This window comes from Choristoneura fumiferana, chromosome 18, assembly GCF_025370935.1.
Source record: "Choristoneura fumiferana chromosome 18, NRCan_CFum_1, whole genome shotgun sequence".
NCBI lineage: Eukaryota > Metazoa > Arthropoda > Insecta > Lepidoptera > Tortricidae > Choristoneura > Choristoneura fumiferana.
Genome location: NC_133489.1, coordinates 17,055,657 through 17,071,169, shown reverse-complemented (window position 1 = coordinate 17,071,169; position 15,513 = coordinate 17,055,657). Strand labels below are relative to the sequence as shown.

The 15,513-nt window shown below is 35.9% G+C and overlaps 1 protein-coding gene across 1 annotated transcript in view; it reads left to right on the top strand.

Moving 5' to 3' along the window:
* Positions 1-15,513, top strand: part of LOC141437985 (uncharacterized) — an 89,959-nt gene that overhangs the window by 4,458 nt on the left and 69,988 nt on the right. The window contains exon 2 of the mRNA XM_074101595.1: positions 3,205-3,271. Within this exon, the coding sequence (XP_073957696.1) occupies positions 3,205-3,271 (67 nt within the window). The remainder of the gene's footprint in view (positions 1-3,204; positions 3,272-15,513) is intronic.

Below are 15,513 nucleotides of genomic sequence, written 5' to 3'. Positions count from 1 at the left end.
GTTTAGTTTCAGCTTTAAAAAGTTTCGATCAAAAGTTTTTTTCGCTCTTATGCAGAAGATTGCATCTTGCATCCAAAGATGTTTCTGAAAAATTACACAATTATTATTTAAACCGCCGCTACAAAGAGCCGCACGACAATGTCGTCTTTGGCAATAATTGTCAGATAGAATATTATGTTCAGTAACCGCGAACTTGACGGGCTGATTAGGCCACTGGCCGCTTGTCAGAGCCAGTGTGTCCGTCTTCATTGCACAATGATCCGTAACATCGCATGACGTAACGCCGCGGTGCAACGCGACGTGCAGCAGATACCTGCAGGGCTACTGCGAAAGTTGAAACTCGAAGTTCGTGTCGTGCGGTCCCTCTGACACTTATACTATTTAATACGAGAGCGAGAGGGACGGTACGATACGTACTTCGAGTTTGGAGTTTCGTAGTAGCCCTGCTGCTGAGATGGATCGCGAGATATCGAGGTATTATGCCCCGTAATGCGAGCCAGCGATAGATTAATGACAGGTCTCGGATTCTCACTTGAACCCGATTGTTAGCCGTACCTATAGTTATCATGTCATGTAGTGGCGGGTGGTGGCGGCTTGAATTTAATCGGGTCACATCACGTTTCGTAACTTTATATGGGCATTCGATATATAATTAATGTTAACGTTTTTTTTGTTTTTCATTATCCCAGCCTATATATGTCCCACTGCTGGGCACAGGCTTCTTCTCACAATGAGAGAGCTTGGGCCGTAGTTTCCACGAGGGCTCCAGTGCGGATTGCAATGGGAGCTAACTTCACACACACCATTGAATTGCTTCGTTGGTTTGTGCAGGTTTCCTCACGATCTTTTCCTTCACCGTAAAGCTCATGGTAAATTTCAAATGTGATTTCGCACATGAATTTGGAAAAAATCAGAGGTGCTAACCGGGGTTTGAACTCACGATCCTCTACTTGAGAAGCGATAGGTCAAACCACTAGGCGACCACGGCCTTTAATCTTCAGTAATTATTTAGTTTTGATTAAATTTTTCGTAATTATTTAGATACAATAAACCACAAAAGTATCTATACAGTAGAAACAGACAATAATACTTGTCATAAATCGATGTGAGCGATGGAATTTAATCTGTCTATCGAAAGCTACAACTATTTTCGGTTTACTATACCGACAATACATTGCATCGTTTCTTAAATTTATACATTTTAAAAATCAACATACAAAAACTTTATTATCAGACTGAATATAAATACAACACAGGTATAATACAAAGTCCTTATATTACACTTTCACTACCTTATTTTATTGTTGCCGTATTTATGCAATCTAAGGAGGAAGCTTCTTAAAGAGCACTAGATAGTTATGTTAATTTCTAATAGATACGCTACATAATTATTTCCCTATGAATTTCTTATGTTTTTATTAATATTGCAGATATTTTTTGTATTGAGTAATACGTAAGACTGTTTAAATGATTTCGTCTTATGGAACTGTACTAAGGATAGGTATTTATGTACTTATATGTAGATAGTGCCACGAGAGTTGAAGTGAATAAGTAACTACACACATATTTAGCTACAAAAACTGATTGAACAAGAGGAGAATGAATTCTTGTGTGCATGACCTCAACTCTAGTGGCTTTAGCTATACGTAGTGTAATATTCATGGTTGAAATGGCGATTCTATGGCGCTCCCATAACGGTAGAGTTGATCAACGCCGATGTGTTTTAGTGGGTATGCGCCCTGAAGTTGGAGAGCCCCAGATTTTTCTACTGTGGCCTTTCCAGTCTGAAAGTCTTAAAGTACATTCATATTTTTTTAGGTAGGAAGTTAGGTATATAGTAGGTTTGGTTTTAGGTAGGTTTAGTAGGTAGGTACAATACAATACAATACAATGACTCTTTATTGTACAACATAAATAGTAAAGCGATACAGAAAACAGGTACAATGACTCTTTATTGTACACCAGAAATAGTAAAGCGATACAGTAAACAGGTACACAGAAAGAAAACTACAAGGCAAATAATAGGCGGCCTTATCGCTTAAGAACGATCTCTGCCAGGCAACATTTTTTACAGAAAGAAGTAAGAAAGCAGGTGGTGCATTAGCAGTAGTTCGGAATATCAAAACACAAAAAAAATACATCACATAGGTAATAGGAAGTTGTGAAAGTGATTAGCTTCAGGGCAGCAGGTGCTCCTGAAAGTTGTATGCTAGAGTTCGCAACAGCGTTAAGAAACGGTCCGATTTTGCGTAAGCATAACAGGTATCGTGCCACCGCTAGTTTTGCATTTTAATATGTGTGAGCAATTAAGAAATCGTATGCGTGCGATACTATTGGTTTGTGTTGTTACACGTAATAGTGTCGTGGGAGGCGAGTGTGTTCTCGCGACTAACTGCACCGTTAATTGCCGCTCTATTATGCCTGTCGTGGGCAGAATAGTACTATTATATGATACCCAGTTGATAAATAACATCCCTTTTAATTTATGCAAGGATGTCAATAATAATCACCTGATTAACGGAGCTTTTGTATTAGTTTTGCAACATCTATGTCTGCAATACACGAGATTATATGTCAGAAGACGTTGCGGGTATGTCACTGCTAATAGTTCAGCATTTGATGCGTTTAGATCACTTACCGATAAGCTGATGTTTCTGAACGACCACTGAGCGTATCTAGCACAATCACTATCGAGAATCTAGATATATGGCATTGCGGCTGCGGCACTTCTGATCCAGAATATGAGATAATTAGTAGCCTCTTACCTGTATGATATGAAAGCGAATTACCTTCATGAAAATGCATAAGGCTTAAATAGGTAGGTACTATGGTAGAGCCATTTTATGATGATCTCTGTAACATTTGCAATAATATTAAAGAGTTATTTCAAAAAGTCGATTATTTTTGACAAATGTTCACATTCTGTGGGATTATTGTAAATTGACTCTGCTAGGTTTTAATTCAAAGAATATACCTACGTAGTAAAAGTACGGCACCTTTTACCGCTGCGGTAATTAAGAAGGCTAATTACTTAGCAGATAAAGAGAAACTAATGAACCTTGATGATGGTTGCAATCATGACTATTTGCTAATTTGAATTCCGCAAAAAGTTTTGTTTGGAATTTCACAAGTGCGTTTACCTTCAACAAAATTATGCTGAAAATATTTTTTTGCTGAAAGCTAATGTTCATAATTTATTTACAGAAATTTTTCGACACTAGAAGCCAACAGAGACAGATTCAAGATGGACAAGGATAAGATAGTATTCCAAGTAAGTGACACTTATAACATTTTTAACAAGCTTTTCTTTAGCTTGCTCCGTTTGTTTTTAAAAATAACTTAACGAACAGTTTACAAGCGGAATCCACTTAGGAGTACTCGTAGAAACATAGGACTAAAAAAAACTGGCCAAGTGTGGGTCGGCATTGTGGGTAAGAATTATCCTGACACTATGCGGTAAATATTTAATATTTAAGTAGTTTACATCGGCTAGTAACGGATCCCTACACATATCGAAAAATGAGTTTAGAAAACTTATTATATCATCTTGATAAACCTATCCAATGATATCCCAAGTCGAGAAATAGAAATCAACCTCACTTTATGCGTAAGGGTGATGCACAAATTTTTTTTCTCAAAATTTTATTTTACCTTTGTTCGGCGCGGTTAACATAACATAATACACATATATCTGTGACATTCTCTAACTAAACTAAGCGACGGGTGGACGTCCGGACATGAAAAAATTATAAGGGTTTCTTGGCGGACTTGAGAATCCTAACAGAAAGTGTTGTATTGTGAAAAATATGTTTATATAAATGAAGATGTTATGTAGGTAAATATAGATGATCCCTTTGAAGCATGGAAATCGTCCCAGCTATCATCTTAACAGTATAGTTAAGTCTGTCGGTAGCTACCTTCGTATTAAGCTGACAAATAATATATTACATTTACATTTCAATACTTATATTAAATCTGACGGACACATTAGTATGTAGTATACTACACATGTTTCACAATATAAATTTATTGTTTAAATACAAGCGATAAAGTTACCGATTTAATAAAGTACGAGTATGTACAATGTTTTATTGACAGCAGCAACCTGTAGTAGACAAATTGTAGGTAGGTTGTGGGCTGTAACTGTAAGTTTTCTGCTTTTTTTTTTATTTATTTTTTATTGTTAGTGGGAGGCAAACGAGCAAGCGGGCTATAAGATGGGAAATGAACACCGCTGCCCATGCGTACAAACTACTCAAGGAGAGTCGTTAGTTTTAAGAAAGTATAAGCCTTTTTCTTGAAAGCCCTGATGTCATAGTTGTCAAGAAAAGTAGCAGATTATTTGTTTTTTTTTTTACATCACACTACAAGCATATGTTGTAGGTTGTAGTTCTCGCTTTTTACTAACATATTCTCTTTCAAATGTGTGTCCAGTTCAAAACGAGCTTCTACCAAAGTACAAAACCCCAAGCGTGAAGTATATAATTTTACAAAACTATTCAATCATAGTTTATTTCTACTGTAAATACAACGAGGGGTTATTTAACGCAATGTCAACTTTGCTGTTGCAATAAGTAGTCAACCTGTTGTGTTGCACATCACAGTTCAGAGGACAATTTAATTAGCATAAAAACAACAGAAACTGACCGTTTCGGTACAAGTTTTAGCACAAACATCAACGCTTTTGGAACTATTTTGTTAATGCGTGGCCATCTTGGAGCATTTACTGCTAGTTAGAGGAAACAGCATTTCAAAGTACTTTGTAAATGGTTGTTTTAACATCCGCTTCCATTTTTTGAGTACCTCTTTAATGATATTGAGTAAAACGGGTTGAGCAACTGATCCTGACCTAAATGTTGGTAACTATATGTTTTACACATACCCCAAAAAGGTGGCTGTCTTGGTTTTTAATAGGTCAGGAGGTTTATGTAACTAATTAGCTGTTGGCTGCAACTTCGTCTGCGAAATTGTGTAATTTTCTGGGGTAAAACTATACTATGTATATACTTCTCAGGGTGTTAAAATATTTCCATACCTAACTTTACCATGGTCGATTGAGTTCTTTAAGTATAGAAGTGTAACAAACAAACTCACATTGGTATTTATAATATAGTTAGGATAGGATTAAATATTAAGTCACCTTGGAATTTCAAAACATTTAACTTTTGTGTTTCCTGGATTGCTACCACCATCTTGCTCGCTAATCCTGCCGTGAAATAGCAGTACTTGCACTGTTGTGTTTCCTTGTGGAGAGTAAGACAGCCGGTGAAATTACTGGCATTTGAGGTATCTCATCTTAGGCCTCTAGGTTGGCAACGCAACTGCAATCCCCCTGGTGTTGCAAGTGTCTATGGGCGGTGGTAATCTCTTACCAACCAGTCGAATAAAAAAAAATTGTTTATCAGACAAACATTTTTACAATGCGCTTGGCAACAAATAATCGCCAAAAATAATAGGTACCTAACGGTTTCGAGAACACATAGGGAAATTTGGCCGTGGAATTAAAGCTTGGAGGTAGTGTAGATAAAGATATACCCACAGCATGCAAACCCGGTTTTGATTACTGGCTCCAACTTTTTTCATGATCTTTCAATGTGTTCAAGTAAGTAACAGTAAATTTAAGTAAACTAAAAATAAGGGAGGGACAAGGAATAAGAGACAGGAACGAACAAACACAGCTGTCGTAATTCAACTATCATACTCGTAGTTACATTCATGTAAGGTAAATTCCGCTTTGTTCGTTTTATTAAAGATTCATGCATATGACATGCATGCTTGTCTGCAAAGTTTAAACTCGAGGATGTCGCCGCGCTACCGTGCCAGCGGGGCTACGAAACTCGAAAATCGAACTTCGTGTCGTTCTGTCCCTGTGACGCTTATAATGTTTAATACACGAGTGAGAGGGACGGTGCGATACGAACTTCGATTTTTGAATTTCTGAGCCTGCCCACAGCTCAGCTTGCCAGCAAGGCTCGCCGCGTCGTGCGACCGAGCCATTCCTGCCATACCTTGCTCGTTACTACGTACTACTCGTACAAGGCTCTGCGTTCACTAGTTGCGCTTAGGTCATCTCTGTTGATCATTCAACTCAAAGTAATATAAATGAGCCTACAAGCCAAGCATTTTTTAATATATAGTATAGTAATAATCTTGCGGGTCACGAATGGATAATAAATTATCGCGCATTGTAGTAATATGACGGGCGTTTTTCTCAAATTTGGATAGTTAATTGTGTTGGCCACCATACAAACCTTTTTGTATCAAATAGAATATTGCATTGCTATAGGTTTTTAATTTTTTATTCCGGTAAATAAAGTCCTCTAGGTAGAGTTCACAAACATAGACGGAATTTCAATAGGAAGACTGGTCCATTTATTTAGCAATTTTCCTTTCCCTTCCTTTGTAAGCTTTACATTCCAAAAGAATAAGTAGGTACTTAAGATGTGTCGAGATTATGGCGGTTTTGCCACCGTTTACATGACGTTTAAGCAAACATGTGAGTTATCTAACGTAATTTGTATGTCTAATTAGCCTTTAGGGCATGAGAATAATTAAATTAAATGAAACGTAGGCTGTAGAGTCGTTGCACTCAGTGCAGCGTGCAGCAGCATAATGATTAATGGGTCCCTTTGAGAAGGTATTTCAAACCGGCTCATCAAGTTAAATGCATGTTATGTGCGTAGGTAGGCTGTTGTAACACTCTTATAGTAAGTTACAATAGGAAACTTACAGCCTTGCAGAAAGTTTACAGACAATACTAATAATTTTGCTGATGGTGCTTTATAAATTGCGTTGCCATCGGAGGTCATTGTCTTTAAGAGAAAATTCAATAGGTCAAATAAAGTTTATTTTGTCCAAGACACTAAAGTGACCTAACTCAGACTTAAAAAAAATGATGACGATGTACTCCAAGTTAGTGCGAAACTAGTTTGGTGACGTGACGGCCACGCGGGCGCATGACATTCCTCTCCTCTCTTTTTTTATTCGAGACATGTAGACTTATAAGTAAAAACACCTTGATTTAATACCTGGTGTTACTTAGCAACGCCTTATACCTAGATAATACAGTTACAGTTATACATACATACATATGGGAAAATATCACACCTACCTGAACTACGCAGTTTTACAATAGTTCGGTTGATGTAAAACGCAGATTTTTATTAATGCTACTTCAAATAGGCACGTATTTAACATAAAAAACTGGTTAGCTTGTTTTTAATGCTTGCGTATCTACTCATACAGACAAGTGTAATACAAACACGCTCTGGATCTGAATAAATGAAATCGAAAACTTAATGAGTATCTGGTTCTACAAATATATATCTATCACGTCTGATCTGTGTTTCCTTATAAACAATTAAAATATGCATATTTAGAGTACGGGATAAAACATTTGAAAACGGATGAAAAAGGAACTCAAATTTTATAAACGAAATTTTTGCCATGCTCTAGGACTTTGCCAAAAAATTTGACAGTTACGAAGAAAGTAGCGCCCTCATTTAGTTTTTACTCTTCTATGTCGTACTCTATGTACATAAACACTATTAGGTAGGAACATGTAACAAATTAAGTTAGGACAGAAAAAAACATGAATTCTTAAAGAGGTAGTATAACGTCTATTGAAGCGAAAATAATGGTTCCGGCATCGGCAGGACGTTTTTGTTCCACTGATGAAGCACGATGTGCCGGTGTTATATTTGGAGGAGCGGTGGGCGCGTTGCGTTGTTGGAATGTGATGTATCACAGTGAAATAATATGCAATATAAAGACCGCGTAAGATTATTATGCTGGCACTAGAATTTACCCGCGGCTTCGCACGCGTAAACTATTCGATCTGGTAGTTACAATTGAAATTCCGGGATTTAATCCCAAATCCCCTGGGTAATCCCAAAATTTATATCGTGATCTTCATTGAGGTTGTGTTAAGAACAACTGTAATATAAAAATTCCCTCATATGTTGCAGTATTGCAGTACGAAGTACAATGGATTCAATATGACTTTGTTTACTTCATACATTGTAGTCACGTTATGATCCGTTAAGTTGGCACCATCCGGCAACAGGCTTCAATGGTCACGAGTAGTAATCACGACTCTAGTGGCAACATTTTTAAAATATGCGGTGCGTGTAATCACCTGTTATGTTATGACGTGATTAATCACTATTCCATTATGATTTATGATTAAAAGTTATTTTTTAGTAATTCTTTCTTTCTTTAGTAAATCTACCAAGACACCTTAGAAAATATCTCCTTTCATCCTAAGAAATTGGGCCGAAATTATTATTAAAACAACTTATACAAAAAGTACACTAATCGTTAACCCCTTCTTTTTCTTAAAAATCTCGTCTCTTTAAATAAATATTGCCTATATTAAGTAGACTCCTGAGTCTTAAAAAACTAGGCATTATTTATTTGAATATGATACAAGTATACATGTAGATTCCTACAAGCGAATAAGGGGAGTTTCGCAATTTGTTTGATCAATTTAATTTTATTGTTTGTTAAATAAAAAAAGGTTCTTAACTGATTTGTAAACTTAAAATAATTGTAGGTAAGTGTAAAATGTTACAAACCTAACGCACAAGTGGAAGCGCTGTTGCAAAATATTATAGCTGCGGTATTGCAAGATACGAGTAGGCATAATGAATGTGTTAGGAACCAATAAAACAAAATCATATTTTTGAAAGTTCCCTCGATATCCATTATAAACAGATCGCAAAAGGATTAAATAAGTATAGACACCTATCTATGTAAAAACCATCGCCGATTAATCATCAAATTTTTACAGAAAGCAGCATCTAAATGATGTTAAACTCAAATCATTTCAAACGCAAATACTTCTTCGTTCCGTACATGGTAAAAAAAGATTAGATTAGTGACACGTTTCGGGTTGTTAATCAATCTTTCGTCCAAATAGGTATCGGAAATGCAAAATTTATATTTTTGCGGCCATTAGGGTGGTGTTAGTTAAAGAGCTCCGACAAGACTCCTCGCGATCGTGCGGTTCAGAATGATAGACCGAATATGACAAGTTAATTGAAACGAGATGAATGATGGCGCAGAATATGTTGCTTGAAATTTATATCTTACACACACACACACACACACACACACACACACACACACACACACACACACACACACACACACACACACGCGCACGCGCACAAACATCACACCTGTATTCCTAAATGGGGTAGGCAGAGCACACGAAATGTTATCGCTTCGGAGCCACTTTTAGCAATTTTAGGTTTTAAGTTTGACAGTAACGCTACAATAGTTGTTGCCACTTATCTGGCTATTTACGAGTACACCGGTGATTCTACGACTATGTCTGTAAATGTTTAGATTAATTTGAGCTCTATTAACTCTTTGTTTAGAATTTAGAGTTTTCGTTACTCTGAAAGAACTGAACGGATTTTGATGGTTGGTTTAGTGTGTAAAAAGCGGAACGTCTAGAATAAGATAAGCTACTTTTTATCCCGATATTCCCACGGGATTCATGTTAAATGGGTGAAGACTAAAAAGTTGCACAATGCACACCTTAACGCAGGTAGATAGAATTGCTATTATTTTTTCCATCGAGACACGAAAATTATCCATACAAATGTATGATTAATTTTGGTGTCACAATGGAAAAAAGTAATATTCTAACTACCTGCGTTAAGGTGTGCCACTTTTTGGTCCTCACCCAATAAATCTCAAAATCTCATCGACGATTACCATGCGTGCACATTATTATATTAGTCTCAGACATGACATTTTGCACTAGTGTTTGTCATAGGTACAGCGTATATAAATGAAAACTACGACGTAATTTTTAGGATTTTAACAAAATTCTGGAATTCTAATTTAACTACCTGATAATGGTTTGTTTATGCGAGCGAAGCCGTAAGTAAAAGGCAGTACATACATCCTTAACTGTTTATTGTATGTTTATCTACTGTTACACAAAGAAAGAAAACGCGAGCACGTTGATGTTTCCTTCGCTCGAACTTAACAGTCACTTCACTTAACCACAGAATAAGTAATAGTACTTAACAGACATGCCTTGTGACATCGTTGGTTAAAAATCATAATTTTATGTAGGTATGACTTGATTAATTGCATGTATCAAAATGAGCTACGATTGTCGACACGATTTCAAAGCGCATTATTTTGCTGCAAGTGTAAAATTACGGAGATTTATTTGGCACCAAGACCACATTTTTAGAACAATGCCATAGGAATTTCCCACGATTACAATTTAACATTTTTTGTGAAATATTACGGTCACTGGTTTTCAATTTTATTTCTTTGTTTAACACTCGACTTATCTACTTACTCTAAAGGGAAGTCTCACATAAAATAACCTACGCCTAATTCTAAGAGCATAATAATTATGCAAATTATTTGCAGGCGATTTAGTACGGTAGGTACCTATTAATTACTTGTCAACTCCTCTAATGCCTATTGTATTCTAATTTATTTATATCTGTTTAAGAACGCTAAGGCTAATCTAGTCACGACCTCTTCTTGATGTCATTGCATATTATAATAAAGTATAACTGGTGCTTGAATAAGTTGAAATCTCAGACTGATAACTTTTTACTGTGGTAGCTTTCTTAGCGCGTCATGAGTTTATGAATGGAGCTGTCATCAGCGAAAAAGTCACGGATAATATTTTTTACTCGCAAATTGCTTTAGAAATTTGGTCTCTACCGATTATGTGAAATCAAATAAATTGTTGGTAAAAGTTGCCATCAAAGGTGGAGATAGTAAACCAGTGATTATATATAGCAAGTATTTATAGGCCAACGTATTCGTATTTTGTAGGTATCGCCATAAATAGCAAACTGACGAAGTGTAAACAAGTTTTTGTTCCTGACTTGCTTCGCCAGTGCAGAGGTTAACCTCTTTTTGTTTGTCTGTCTGATGTTAATTTCTTTACTTGACAAAAATCTTTTCAGTTGGTCTATGATCTGTTCCTTAATTAAATCTTGGTTACCTAGTTTACATATCATCATCCCAGCCTATATACGTCCCACTGCTGGGCACAGGCCTCCTCTCAGAACAAGAGGGCTTGGGCCATAGTTCCTAAGCGGGCCAAGTGCGGATTGGGAACTTCACACGCACCATTGAATTGCTTCGCAGGTTCGTGCAGGTTTCCTCACCTAGTTTACATATACTTACCTAATGTTTATTTGTGACCCTGATAATGAGGCTGGATTCCAATCGCAGAATTAAGAGGCAAACATAGGTGTGATGACTAGTACACATAGAACAAGATTAACTGAAAACGTTGACATTGTCTGACTACGACTTTTTATTCATTTTTACTACAGTGGGTAAAATATGAGGTATACTTTAAATAAAAATAAAACATCCACTTTTTTATTTAGAAAGTAAGTCAAATTACTGTATCAACACCAATGACAACACCAAAGATCACCAAAAGATGAATAGAAAGTGTCTTTTTGGATGCCTGAGAATGAGAAAAAGGCGCTAACCTAAGAAGTTGACGCAGTCAACGATATAAATGTTGCATCTCACGAAATCTATTTTGTTTTGAGCGTGCCAGCCATGTAAATGAAATGCATACTTATTGTGCGAACGGAAAACTTTTTAAACTGTATTTTTACAATCGTATAATTATTGATTTATTTATTTGTCTAAAAAAACTAATTACTTATTGACTAATTAACAAATTAATTAACCGAACATTGCAATATTTCTTAATAAATAAATAAAATAAAAATAAATAAATATCACGGGACAATTCACACCAATGAGGGCTATCGTTTTTTGTCTCACTAGATGGCGCACTGTTGCGTGAGGTTTTTAAGTATGGCTTTCAAAGTCTGTTATTACGGGCGTGAAAACAAAGTTTAGATTAAAATTATATTTAATACACCTTAAAACCGTACCATAAAAATATCGAGCATGCCACAGTGTTGCATAGTCCCCGTTTTGTTCTGAGAAAAGGGTGGACAAAGGTTTCCGAAAGACAAAACTATCTCAAAACACAGACATTCATTGCCCCGTAACGCATAATTGCCATAATTAATTTCAGATATTGCAAAATATTCACAAAAATTTTCTAATTATAAATAAACCCGCGTAGCTCACCCAAAAACTATGAGATTTGACATTACGGAGACCTCACGCTACACTAGCGCCTCTAGTGGCGAATTCATACGCGATAGCCCTCATTGACCTGTCCCAAAGTAAGCTTAGCAAAGCTTGTGTTATGGGTACTAAGCAACGGATAAATATAATTATATAGATAAATACATACTTAAATACATATTAAACACCTAAGACCCGAGAACAAGTATTCGTATTTTTCATACAAATATCTGCCCCGATACGGGAATCGAACCCGGGACCTCAAGCTTCGTAGTCAGGTTCTCTAACCACTAGGCCATCTGGTCGTCTAAAATTTCATGTGTTTTTCATGTGTTCATATCTGGTCCGACGGCAACGCAATACTAAAGTAATGTAAAACATAATTTGTTATGAAAAACTGGCCAAGAGCGTGTCGGACATGCTCAAGATAGGGTTCTGTAGCCGCTAGCCGTTACGAAAAATCAAGTAATATTTTTCTAAGAATTTCGCGTTTTGTATTGAATCTTCCATGTTTAGGTATATTTTATATCTTAGGCTGCTATTTAAATGCTCTTAAAACTATTAATAATTCTCAAGCAAACTTAACCGTTATAGTTTTCCTTGTAAATTTGATTATCGACTACCATTATAAATTTTTCCAAATTTGATTTTAATGAAAAATTGCACTTTAAATAATTGGCAAACATATCAATCAATGAATCGAAAAATCTTCTTCACAACACTCCCAATGATTTTTAAAGACCGATCCAACGATACCCCACAACATAGGGTTAGATGAGAAAATAAAAATCACACTTTACGTCTAGGGTAACCCTTAAAAATAATTTAAAAAGATGAAATGCACTTTCAAGTGTAACAAAAAATACTAAAAATTAGCACTCCTTTAGTATCTCTACCTCTGATTATGATGATTATTTGTTTACATATGTTTGTATGTATATTTATAGTCTAGTCGACGTTCAATAATCGTCATCACCTTAAACTAATAACACCGGGGTCTCTATAATATGTAATACAGATCCTCTTAAAAACCTACTAATACAAATTTCACCTCTTGCCTGTCAAAAGGCTAACGTCTACAGCCGGTCACGTTTTTGCCATTACGCATCCCAATGTTAACACGATACAAAGGCTCGCATCGTTTAGCTCATTTTTAATAACCGAGCTTCCTACAAAGAACAATTACGTTGTATCAACCCTGACATTTGGTTTGAATTTTTCGCTCCAATAGCTTCTTGGGAAATGTGTGCCCTTTCTAGATAAGTATTTAGATTGATTTTGTTTTTAGTTTGCTCCAGATATTATGGAGCTTCTACTTGAATATAAATCGTGTTCCCAATCTTGTCATTTGTACGCCCCAAAGTAAAGGTAAGCCGCAAAGCTACTGAAATAGAACATCTAATTTAAAAGATCTGCTTGTGGCAGGGTTCCCGTGATGCTGCATTAACCCTTTGGACCGCGAGTGCGATCCGCTGGGGCTGGGATAAATACGTGCCAGTTCTTGTGTCCCCAGGAGCGCGGACCAACCAGAACGACAGGGCCTTTTAGTAGACTTTATGTCGGCTGACCCGATCCCTGAAGTCTCAACAACAAAAAGACTTGCATATTCCTTATTACTGCACTGATCGCAAATTGGAATGTCGAGAATGGTAGTGGTGACGATAAGAATTTGATTGGAATTCTATTAGTGTGACAGGTTATTACGACTAAAGGTATCAAATGCAGCCTTCCGTAAATGGAAGTGGATTGGATAGTGAACACTCAATATTAAAGGCATTACTGTTTTCTAGATAGTGCGTCTACCTACCATTATACCAGTATTGTAAAGCGAGTGTGTGAATGGTCTTAAGTTAGCTGCTTTATCTATCCTATCGAAAATAAATAAATCAAAACTCGCACGCGCACGCGCATTAACTAAAAACAAAAGTTAAACAAAAGTATGTATATCACAGCCTGCCCTTGGATGGAACTAAAATGATGAAATTTTAGGTAGTAATGAGAAGACCGTGAGCGCAAGCTAGTTTATACTAAAAGCAAAAGAAGTATAATTATGACAGCCATCAACACCCCAACACTTCCTCTTAACCTTTTTATGCTACTTTTTATTAGCAATAGTAAGTGTTAATTTAGGTGCATTTATTAAAACGTGTAAAGCGGGTATGTATTAGTCTCATTACCAGTAGTTACTTCCTACTTCTTCAAGTTGGATATCATCTAACCTTCATCAATATGTATGACCACGCCTCTACATCTTTATTTAATGCGTGTTTAGTTCATATTGTAGATCAAATGGAAAAGTTGTAGCGGTTTAAACACTTTAATAGTGACTTCATGATGTTTTAGTTTAGGGTAATCAACAATGAAACATTTACGCATAGGACACACCTAATGACTAATTAAAGTTAAAGTAAAACTGTTTGATTATATTCGCGCATATTTTATTAACCCAAAATTATGAAACGGATTGTATTAGTTCTCACGTTTTATTGTTAAATATGTAGTGTTTCATTCCGTACACCACTGTGGACACAGTGAAAAATTTCCCATTTTTTACTTTTTGTTTTTTTTTGATGACCAACTACACATTCTTAAAGAATATTGTATATGTCACGTGATACCCAATTAAATTACCTAAGTACAGTAAAAAATTCAGACTTCTCTAAAATAAATATCACGGGACAATTCACACCAATTGACCTAGTCCCTAAGTAAGCTTAGCAAAGCTTGTGTTATGGGTACTAAGCAACGGATAAATATAATTATAAAGATATAGATACATAATTTAATACATATTATTAAACACCCAAGACCCGAGAACAAACATTCATATTTTTCATACAAATATCTGCCCTGACACGGGAATCGAACCCGGGACCTCAAGCTTCGTAGTCACCACTAGGCCATCTGGTCGTCAAAACTAAAGATTTATGAGATTTTGAATTTTATATCTTTCATTGGTGGACATTTGACCCTAATTAAAACAAATAGATAATGTTGGTGTGTAATAATTTTGTATTTTTATAATTTTAGTATAGGCAAGCACTTAGTGAAGTGCCCATTAATGGGGTCAAATTACTATTGCATATGAGTTTCGCAGTAGGTACTTGAGAAGAGAAAGTTACATCTTTAGGTTAAATGTTTGGCTGCAGCGTGAATTGAACATTGAATTGTTATAACCTAACCGTTCTTATGGATTCTATCGTAACCTAATTTGATCATTACATATTACAATCAAAATAGAAAGAGTCCAGTCAATTGATAATAGTTTGATTACGTTGTAAGTTTTTACAGGTTTTTAATAAATTAAACTTATTTAATAACTTTTATGAGTTTTATGCCACTTCGTCAATCTATCTACATAATTGTGAACCATTATATGTATGTACATGCGTAGATTGTGTT